This window comes from Alosa pseudoharengus, unplaced genomic scaffold (assembly GCF_046254945.1).
Source record: "Alosa pseudoharengus isolate Yale_2024_CS ecotype anadromous, Long Island Sound unplaced genomic scaffold, YU_APseudo_1.1 YU_APseudo_1.1_scf_13, whole genome shotgun sequence".
Taxonomy (NCBI): Eukaryota; Metazoa; Chordata; class Actinopteri; order Clupeiformes; family Clupeidae; genus Alosa; species Alosa pseudoharengus.
In genome coordinates, this window is record NW_027468598.1 from 27833632 (window position 1) to 27843190 (window position 9559).

The following is a 9559-nucleotide window of genomic DNA, read 5'->3' on the forward strand; positions in this document are numbered from 1 at the left end:
ACGCAAAAAATTGGTCATCCTAGGCCCTACGGTTCTCAAGATATTCACAGAAAACTCTGTTGGTGTACGGTCACTAAATGTACACATAAATTAATTTATTGTATTGCCCCCCATGAACGAAAGTCCACGAAACTTGGCATGCATTCGGAGGGTGTCATAATGATCCTACACTTTCAATTTTGTGCAGTTTTGACCATGTTAGGTCACAGATACCTGCGATTACAACACCTAATTTTTACTTTTTTGTTTTTAACTAGGTGGCGCTATACATGAAATGAGTGGTTATGGAATGGGTTGACATGGCCCCTTAAGATCAACATACAAAAAAAGGTGGTCCTCCTAAACCCTACGGTTCTCGAGATATTCACAGAAAACTGTGTCTGCCCTACCCTCCTTTCGTGGGGTCCAGTCCAGCGGGGGGGCTACAGATCAGAACGCCATGCTATCCATGTGGGGCTACACGCCCACCAAGTTTCGTGTACCCCGGTCTTTCAGTGTCCCGGGAATCCTTGACGGAAAATTGGCCATGCGAAAAAAATAAATAAAAATAAATCTGACTTCGCTGCGCAGCGGTCATAATTACTAAGCAAAAAAACAAAGGCAGATTCAGAATTTGTAACTCAGTTAGCAGAAAGCTTCTGGGAACAGTTTGGTCTTAAGTCTAGATTTAAAACTGGCTACAGTTGGGGCCTTTTTGATGTGATCCGAAAGTTGGTTCCAGAGCTGAGCCGCATAGCAGCTAAAATCTGCTTCACCATGTTTAGTTCTAACAGTAGGTTTTACTAACAAGTTTTTCACCTGGGACCTGAGAGGACGAGAAGGTGTGTACTGCTGAAGCATGTCTGACAGGTATTTAGGTCCTGCTCCATTTACTGATTTATAAACAAGCAATAGTGCTTGAAATTTAATCACTGTCAATTAATACACCATGATTTGTCCAAGTGGGAGCATATAGAGGTTGAATAACAGTGGCCAAGGTGAGAAGGGGAGACGGGGAGGGGGCCTTGATTAACTTGCGGGGCCCTACACAACATGCATACTGTGAGTATAGGGCGATCCGGCCCTATGTGAAGGTGATCCACACAAAATGATTCTTCTTTCCCAGATAGATAGATACTTTATTGATCCCCAAGGGGAAATTCAGTCTTTTATGGGGGGGGGGAAAACTATATTTGGTAACTTCTGTAGACATCCGAAATGGGGTGGGATGATTGTATTGGGATCACTGGGGTGCCAGGTGCGACTGTAAAAGAGTTCAGGTAGGAGGGGCCCCTTAGCAAGATTTTGCTTAGGGCCCAATGGAGGTCTGAACCAGCACTGTGACCAAAATTGTGAGCAACCTTTAAATATCTGACTGAGAAAGGGAGTGCGGAAGTGCGATGATCTCAGATCAGTGAAGAAACACGTTTACTGTGTAAAGTTGTAGAATACCATGGAATTACAAAATACCAAAAGGCAGATGTACAGTAGACTATTGAAAAGTGCCCTTGAAATCTGTTTGGGTTGTGGGGAGAAGCTCACCTCATTGCAGTAAGGTGAGCCTTTAAATGGCAGGTGCTGGCAGCCTGTGGTCTTTAGGTTTCCATTAGCACAGGAAACACTGATCTGTTTAGAATTGTGTTTAATTTGATTATCATTGACATTGGTGTGGACACGTCCTTCGGTCCCCACGCAAATCTACGCCCCTGTGTTAGGTATTTTTCGGTCCCTGTGATAATTTGTGAAATTGTGCAAACGGCCTTTTCAAGTCATTTGAGAAGGAAGGAGTGTAGCAAGCTCCCAAATTGACGCTCGTCTGAGAAATTGAGTTTTGGATAATGTTCAGCTTCGGCAGCTTTACAATGACTGAGGAAGCCTAGAGACGAGTCCATAGCAACAAGTTCATGTGTTGAATTTGTTATTACCCAGTGTGCTTTGTTGAATGGTCTCAATGCTTTATTGTTTTATTTCATGTGAATACTTACTAGAGGAGTAACTTTTCAAGTAGGCTAATGCAGTTGCAGGAGTGTGCATTTAGTTTCCATGCTTATTGTGTTTCCACAACAATGTTAGGGAGTAAATCTACTGAAATGGCCACCATCTTGGTGAAGTGTGATGTGTAAGATCAGAAAGCAGAGGTTGATTTTAGGACGGTAGCTTATGTTGATGTGTTATCATAGCATAGCTTAGTGCGTAAGAGCGTGGGCGGAAGACATCGACAATTGGCCCGGGAGGGTCATGTCATTTTTGATTATGCTGCTGGTGGGTCGTTGAAAATTATATTGCAGGCAGGGGAGGGTCATGCAACTTTTGATCGAAGCACTCAAAATCCCTCCGATGATCCCGTTTATAAATAACGAACGGTCCCTAACTATACCATGAAAGAAATACTCAGGCAGGTGTATCTATATAAAAGTTGCTTCTGTTTTGTGTCTCAGCAGTGCTGACAGATGGGGACTGCCCATTTGTGCTTGTGACGAGAGGCACTCACAGGAGAAGTCACAGCGCTTGTCATGAACGAAGTCATGAACAAAGTCATGCAAATAGTAGGATATTGCAAAATTGTGAAAAACTTGTGATTCTCCGGGACGTTGGCAAGCAAGTTGCAAGGCTGGTTCTTTGTAGCCGGCTACGCTAAGGATGCAGAGGGTGCACGAGTCGCCCTATCACATGTTAGTTTACCATTAAAATGGCTTTTTTTCTCAGTGGGTGACCTAGATTGTCACATAGGCGAGGCCTTTTTAGGAGAATGAGGTGAAGGTTTGTTCATCTAGGCATGCAGGCTCTAGCCAGGAGGGCTTTATGACCCTGAAACCTTTTAGCCAGTTGAAAACACATCACACCCCTCAAGACCATCAATACACACACACACACATTAATTGTGTCAATAATCCCTCCCCATGTCTCTGTGGTCTTATTGTACTTGTGGTCGTATCCAGGTTTCTGTTTCACACAACTAGTATTTCAGTCATGTTTTAGTTCTTCAGACAAGTCACACTGACCAACAAAATACAACTAAACCGAACAACTAAAACAAAATAACTAATTAAGCCACACACCTTCCAAATACCAAAGTTCTGAGGGTGTGGTGATGGAATCGTCATGTGATAGCACACAGATACCAGCTGCATCTCATTGGTCTTTGGAAGTGAAGCCTGTGAAGTTTCACTGAGATATAGTTTGTTGGCGATGTACGCCTGTGGTTCCTGGAAGAGCCATTATGTGGGCATGGTCTTCACTGAAAGATATTGTTTCTGCTGGACAGTTACACTTGCTGGCAGAAAAGGCTGTGTGTGTGAATGTACAGTATGTGTGTGTGAATGTACTGTATGTGTGTGGGAGAGGGGGATGGGGGGGGGGGGGGGTTGAGTGGGGGTGTTTGTTGTTGTTTGTTTTCTTCACCAGATGCTCGTTCTCACCTCCTCCCCCGGGTAGTGAGCGCCTTTCAGGAATCCAGTCGGGCTGGAACGCTGCTCCTCCTCCCTTGGTCCATCCCTGCGTCGGCCGGTCTAACCGGTGTGTTCTTCCTGTATCTCGCTCAGAACCGTCGCCCCACTCCGCACTGGCAGCAGCAAATCTCTGCGTCTCTCTCTCTCTCTTTTACTCTTTCTGTCTGTGAGCCCCATCTTGACCCCACCACCGTCGCCGCGTCTCCACCATGGGCCGCCTCGCCAAGGAGATCTCCGGGCAGGTGATGTGCTTCATCGGCTTCGTGGGTGTCTGCCTGACCACGGGACTTCCCATGTGGCGCGTCACCTCCTTCATCGGTGCCAACATCGTGACGGGCCAGGTGGTCTGGGACGGCCTGTGGATGCGCTGCGTGATGCAGGCCACGGGCCAGATGCAGTGCAGCATCCAAAACTCCATCATGCGGCTGACGCAGGACCTGCAGGCCGCGCGCGCCCTGGTCATCATCGCCGTCATCATCTCCTTCGTGGGCATGATGCTCACCTTCATCGGCGGCCGCTGTTCCAGCTGTCTGAAGAACGAGTCCAGCATGTCCAAGGTGGTCATCACCGGCGGCGTGCTCTGCATCGTGGCGGGCGCCGTCTGCCTGATCCCCGTCACCTGGTCGGCCGCCATCACCATCCAGGACTTCCAGAGCACGCTGACCACCGAGGCCCAGAAGCGGGAGCTCGGGTCATCCATCTACATTGGGTGGGGTTCTGCGGGGTTCCTCATCCTGGGGGGCGCTCTTCTGAGCAGCTCCTGTCCCAAGAACGAGATCAACTACCCCCCACAGCCCATGTACCCCTACAGGCAGCCGGGCGTCTACGGCCCTGGCACGTACATGGCGCCCTCCAAGACCTATGCGCCCAGCATGACGTACGCTGGCACAGGGTCGTACATGCCCAACAAGCCTTATGCCGCACCACCTTACACGGCACCCAGGCAGTATCTCTAACAACGTGGACTACATGAAGATGACAGGACTTGGGGTCCGTGGGGTTTGCTGATCATTTATGGATCAGCGAGTTTTTGAGCTGCACTGGAGAGCCTTTCTGAGAGAGTGTTTACTATTTACTCTTTCTAAAGTGTGTTGTTTGTGTATCTGTTGAGTAGTCTTAGCATGTTGGCATTGTGTAGAGAAACAAAATGGTGTGTTAAAATGGCGTGGCAAAACCTCAAATGTTGTGATGTTGTCAGGTTTATGAAAGGTATCCAATGTCATACAAATAAGTTTGCACAAATTTATACTCCTGTTGAAGTTACATTTTCATGACAAATGTAAATAGAAAACTGTAAAAAGAAATGCTGAATTGCTCTTGATGTTCATGTCTGAAGTGTGATCTGTATTATTATGAAAATACTTTGACAATAAATCATATTTTATAATATCGTCATGGTCCATGTATATGTGTCAAAAACAATACAAAGAAAAAAGAAATTCACTAACATAATATTGAGTTGCAATTAAGTGAGTGACATAGTGTCAACTTGTATATTTCAGAATCAGAATTAAAAAACTTTATTCGCCAAATGTCGCTTGACATTTCATTGAGGTCATTAAAAATCCACAAATTAGCTTTAGTAGTTTATCTAAATGAGCACTAGTTATAGGGTCATTCCATGATGAATCTACAACAAAGTGACAAAAAAAAGGTAGAATAATAGGATATGACCCACATCACAGTTGTAGTAATGTTGAAATCTTGGAACGCTGATGCAAAGAAATGGCAATGACAAGAATATGTGACTACATCATGATGATGTAAAGACAAAGGAACTGAAAGTAATCTATGAGAAAAATTGTCTAGATACCAAAGATGTCCAACAGTGACCTCGCAAAAACAGGAACAACTGTGGAGCAATTTCCTGTGCTGGCGCTCGTCTTTGCCACCTGACCAGCCTGCCAGACAGGCTCTCTCGGTTGAACTCTGGCCAGAACTCACCTTACCTATTTGACTTCAAATGCCACCTCACAGATGCGCATTTCGGCCGAAACTGGTCCTGGCATTGACGTGACAAAGCTCTGAGGAATCTGGTCCAGCTGGAAGTCCCCCCTCCCCCCCCCCCCCCAGTTTCCCTCCATCACCTAGTTTCAGTTGAGATTTGAAAGCTGATGGCTCCACCCATCCACCCGTGCATGCACACCCTATATCTCTGCGGTGACATCCTTCCTTCTTCAGTCAGTAACCGTCGCTCCAACCACATCTACTGCTCCCGTCAAGATAGACAGAGAAACAGAGAAACAGTGAAGATGGTGTCCCAGTGCCGGCAGATGTTGGGCTTCTCCCTCTGCATTATCGGGTTCCTCGGCAGCATCGTCATTTGCGCACTGCCCCAGTGGAGGGTGAGCGCGTTCATCGGCGCCAACATCGTGACGGCGCAGACCTTCTGGGAGGGCCTGTGGATGAACTGCGTGATGCAGAGCACGGGTCAGATGCAGTGCAAGATCTACGACTCCATGCTGGCCCTGCCGCAGGACCTGCAGGCCGCCCGCGCCCTGGTGGTCGTCGCCATCATCATCTGCGTCTTCGGCATCCTCCTGGCCATCACTGGGGGCAAGTGCACCAACTTCGTGGAGGATGAGACGTCCAAGGCCAAGGTGGCGCTGACCAGTGGAGTGGTCTTCCTTATCGCCGGTGTCATGGTGCTCATCCCCGTGTGCTGGGCGGCCAACACCGTCATCCAGGACTTCTACAACCCCCTCGTGACCAGCGCCCAGAGGAGGGAGCTGGGCGCCAGCCTCTACATCGGCTGGGGTACTGCGGTCTTGCTCCTGCTGGGAGGGGGTCTGATCTGCAGCAACTGCCCGCCCAAGGATGATAACGACTACCCAGTGAAATACTCCCAGGCCCGCTCCACCGCCACCAGCCAAGCCTACGTGTGAGGAATGATGACCGAAGGGTCAAGGCCTAGGAGACATTAATAACCTGGTTCCTTTTGTTCAGAGAAGCTTTGCCAGCAGTGTTGGGAGTAATGCATTAAAAAAGTAATGTAATTACAGTAATGCATTGCTTTTTGCTGTAATGCAGTAATGTAAGGCATTACCAATACAATTTCAGTAATATTTTACTCGGTACAATTCTCAGTAACTGAAGTTACTTTGCTTTTTAATCCAATTTTTAGCCATTATTCTCAAACTGTTTGCATTAAGTTTACACCACTGTAAGTGGAATGATAGGCAACCAGCAATGATGAGAACCATTTAAAGTCAACATACAATTTCACTATGGCTATATTTTACTATAAGTTGTGAGTGACCTTTGGCCTTTGAGGCCTACATTGTCCCATGAGCCATAACTGCAACCATTATATTGTTCTTTTGTTAGCCTTAAGCCTAGCTCAGTCATTATGTCATACCACATCACCTCCTGCCGTGTAATGAGCTGCATTGAACACATGAAGATCTATTGAGAACACTAAATCCATATTTCCTGTTATTTTGGTGAAAGTAATGTAAACGTAGTGTAATGCCTTACAATTCAAAGACAGTAATATTGTAATGTAACAAATTACTTTGAGATGACAGTAACAAGTAATAAATAATGCATTACGCTTTTGAAGTAACTTGCCCAACACTGTTTGCCAGTGCACAGAGGAACTCGTGAGAGTGAAGGGAGAATTCACCTGGACTTTGATGAAAACAAGACAACAGAAGTGCCAAAGCTATTATAGTTAATATAATATATATTATATATACTAGTTCAAATTGCCTCTAGGACTAAGGAAGTGCAAAGGTGTGGTATACTGTATATCTTAAGCTTTTCTTGCCTGACTTCCTGCTTGGCAAACTGAGGATCTAATCTGAGATCTAATTTGTTGATTGATATATTGGAGCTGATTTGAAAATCAGAATTACACTTGCTGGCAGAAAATGCTGTGTGTGTGAATGTACAGTATGTGTGTGTGAATGTATGTCTGTGGGAGTGGGGGATGGGGGGGGGAGGGCGCCCTGGTCATCATCGCCGTCATCATCTCCTTCGTGGGCATGATGCTCACCTTCATCGGCGGCCGCTGCTCCAGCTGCCTGAAGAACGAGTCCAGCATGTCCAAGGTGGTCATCACCGGCGGCGTGCTCTGCATCGTGGCGGGCGCCGTCTGCCTGATCCCCGTCACCTGGTCGGCCGCCATCACCATCCAGGACTTCCAGAGCACGCTGACCACCGAGGCCCAGAAGCGGGAGCTCGGGTCATCCATCTACATTGGGTGGGGTTCCGCAGGGTTCCTCATCCTGGGGGGCGCTCTGCTGAGCAGCTCCTGCCCCAAGAACGAGATCAACTACCCCCCACAGCCCATGTACCCCTACAGGCAGCCGGGCGTCTACGGCCCTGGCACGTACATGGCGCCCTCCAAGACCTATGCGCCCAGCATGACGTACGCTGGCACAGGGTCGTACATGCCCAACAAGCCTTATGCCGCACCACCTTACACGGCACCCAGGCAGTATCTCTAACAACGTGGACTACATGAAGATGACAGGACTTGGGGTCCGTGGGGTTTGCTGATCATTTATGGATCAGCGAGTTTTTGAGCTGCACTGGAGAGCCTTTCTTAAAGAGTGTTTACTGTTTACTCTTTCTGAAGTGTGTTGTTTATGTATCTACTGAGTAGTCTTAGCATGTTGGCATTGTGTAGAGAAACAAAATGGTGTGTTAAATGGCGTTGAAAAACCTCAAATGTTGTGATGTTGTCAGGTTTATGAAAGGTATCCACTGTCATACAAACAAGTTTGCACAAATTTATACTCCTGTTGAAGTTACATTTTCATGACAAATGTAAATAGAAAACTGTAAAAAGAATGCTGAATTACTCTTGATGTTCATGTCTGAAGTGTGATCTGTATTATTATGAAAATTCTTTGACAATAAATCATATTTTATAATATCATCATGGTCCATGTATATGTGTCAAAAACAATACAAAGAAAAAAGAAATTCACTAACATAATATTGAGTTGCAATTAAGTGAGTGACAAATATATAGAGTCAAATATAGTGTCAAGTATATTTCAGAATCAGAATTAAAAAACTTTATTCGCCAAATGTCGCTTGACATTTCATTGAGGTCATTAAAAATTCACAAACTATCTGTAGTAGTTTATCTAAATGAGCACTAGTTATAGGGTCATTCCATGATGAATCTACAACAAAGTGACAAAACAAAGGTAGAATAACAGGATATGACCCACATCACAGTTGTAGTAATGTTGAAATCTTGGAACGCTGATGCAAAGAAATGGCAATATATGACTACATCATGATGATGTAAAAACAAAGGAACTGAAAGTAATCTATGAGATAAATTGTCTAGATACTGTACCAAAGATGTCCAACAGTGACCTCGCAAAAACAGGAACAACTGTGGAGCAATGTCCTGTGCTGGCGCTCGTCTTTGCCACCTGACCAGCCTGCCAGACAGGCTCTCTCGGTTGAACTCTGGCCAGAACTCACCTTACCTATTTGACTTCAAATGCCACCTCACAGATGCGCATTGCTATGATGACTTTTATTTTGCATTTTCATCTACTGAATTTTGATACTAATAATATTCATGTACATTTTTATCTATATTCCTAGGTCTAGACAGTGTTGTAATGTAACGGAGTACAAATACTTCGTTACTGTACTTAAGTAGAAATTTCACGTATCTGTACTTTACTTCGCTATTTAAATGTATGTCAACTTTCACTTTTACTCCACTACATTTCCAAGATAAAATGTATACTTTTACTCCATTATATTTCCACTAAGCATCTTCCTTACTCGTTACTAAAACATAAAATTAGAAGAAATGTGTGCGACTGCAATAAGGGAGGTTTGGCAAATCACTGCTCCTAGATTGCATTACGCACGCTCCGCACGCTGCGCGCTCTATTTCAGCGCTTGTTTGTTGCTAAAGGAGGAGGACGCACAACTGAAACCGCCATGGAAGCACGAGCACCTACTGGAGGACCTCCCGTTATCATAGACAACCACCTCAACGATAGTGGTGAACTCGGTGAACAGGGTAGTGGTGAAGAGAACTTCATACACCCGTGGCCATATTTGCAAGAAATGTTTCTGTACATTGGCAGCTTTCTGTGAAGCTACCTGCCTCAGCGGCCTGTGAAAGGCTATTTAGCATCGCAGGACTT

General features: G+C 45.7%; 3 protein-coding genes across 3 annotated transcripts; all 3 read left to right on the plus strand.

Annotated features, from left to right (window-relative positions):
- The first annotated feature begins 3501 nt into the window (after positions 1 to 3501).
- On the plus strand, positions 3502 to 4817 carry LOC143121982 (claudin-like protein ZF-A89). The gene has a single exon (XM_076282739.1). The coding sequence runs from the start codon at positions 3638 to 3640 to the stop codon at positions 4382 to 4384; it is 747 nt and encodes a 248-aa protein (XP_076138854.1). The 5' UTR covers positions 3502 to 3637; the 3' UTR covers positions 4385 to 4817.
- A 778-nt stretch (positions 4818 to 5595) lies between these two features.
- On the plus strand, positions 5596 to 6313 carry LOC143121981 (claudin-4-like). The gene has a single exon (XM_076282738.1). It carries the CDS (start codon positions 5681 to 5683, stop codon positions 6311 to 6313), a length of 633 nt encoding a protein of 210 aa, XP_076138853.1. The 5' UTR covers positions 5596 to 5680.
- Positions 6314 to 7334: 1021 nt separating this feature from the next.
- Positions 7335 to 8313, plus strand: LOC143121985 (claudin-like protein ZF-A89). Its single transcript, XM_076282742.1, has one exon. The coding sequence runs from the start codon at positions 7337 to 7339 to the stop codon at positions 7877 to 7879; it is 543 nt and encodes a 180-aa protein (XP_076138857.1). The 5' UTR covers positions 7335 to 7336; the 3' UTR covers positions 7880 to 8313.
- Positions 8314 to 9559: the final 1246 nt, after the last annotated feature.

Coding starts and splice junctions, on each gene's coding strand:
- LOC143121982 (XM_076282739.1), top strand. CDS start 3,638: ATGGGCCGCCTCGCCAAGGAGATCTCCGGGCAGGTGATGTGCTTCATC.
- LOC143121981 (XM_076282738.1), top strand. CDS start 5,681: ATGGTGTCCCAGTGCCGGCAGATGTTGGGCTTCTCCCTCTGCATTATC.
- LOC143121985 (XM_076282742.1), top strand. CDS start 7,337: ATGTATGTCTGTGGGAGTGGGGGATGGGGGGGGGAGGGCGCCCTGGTC.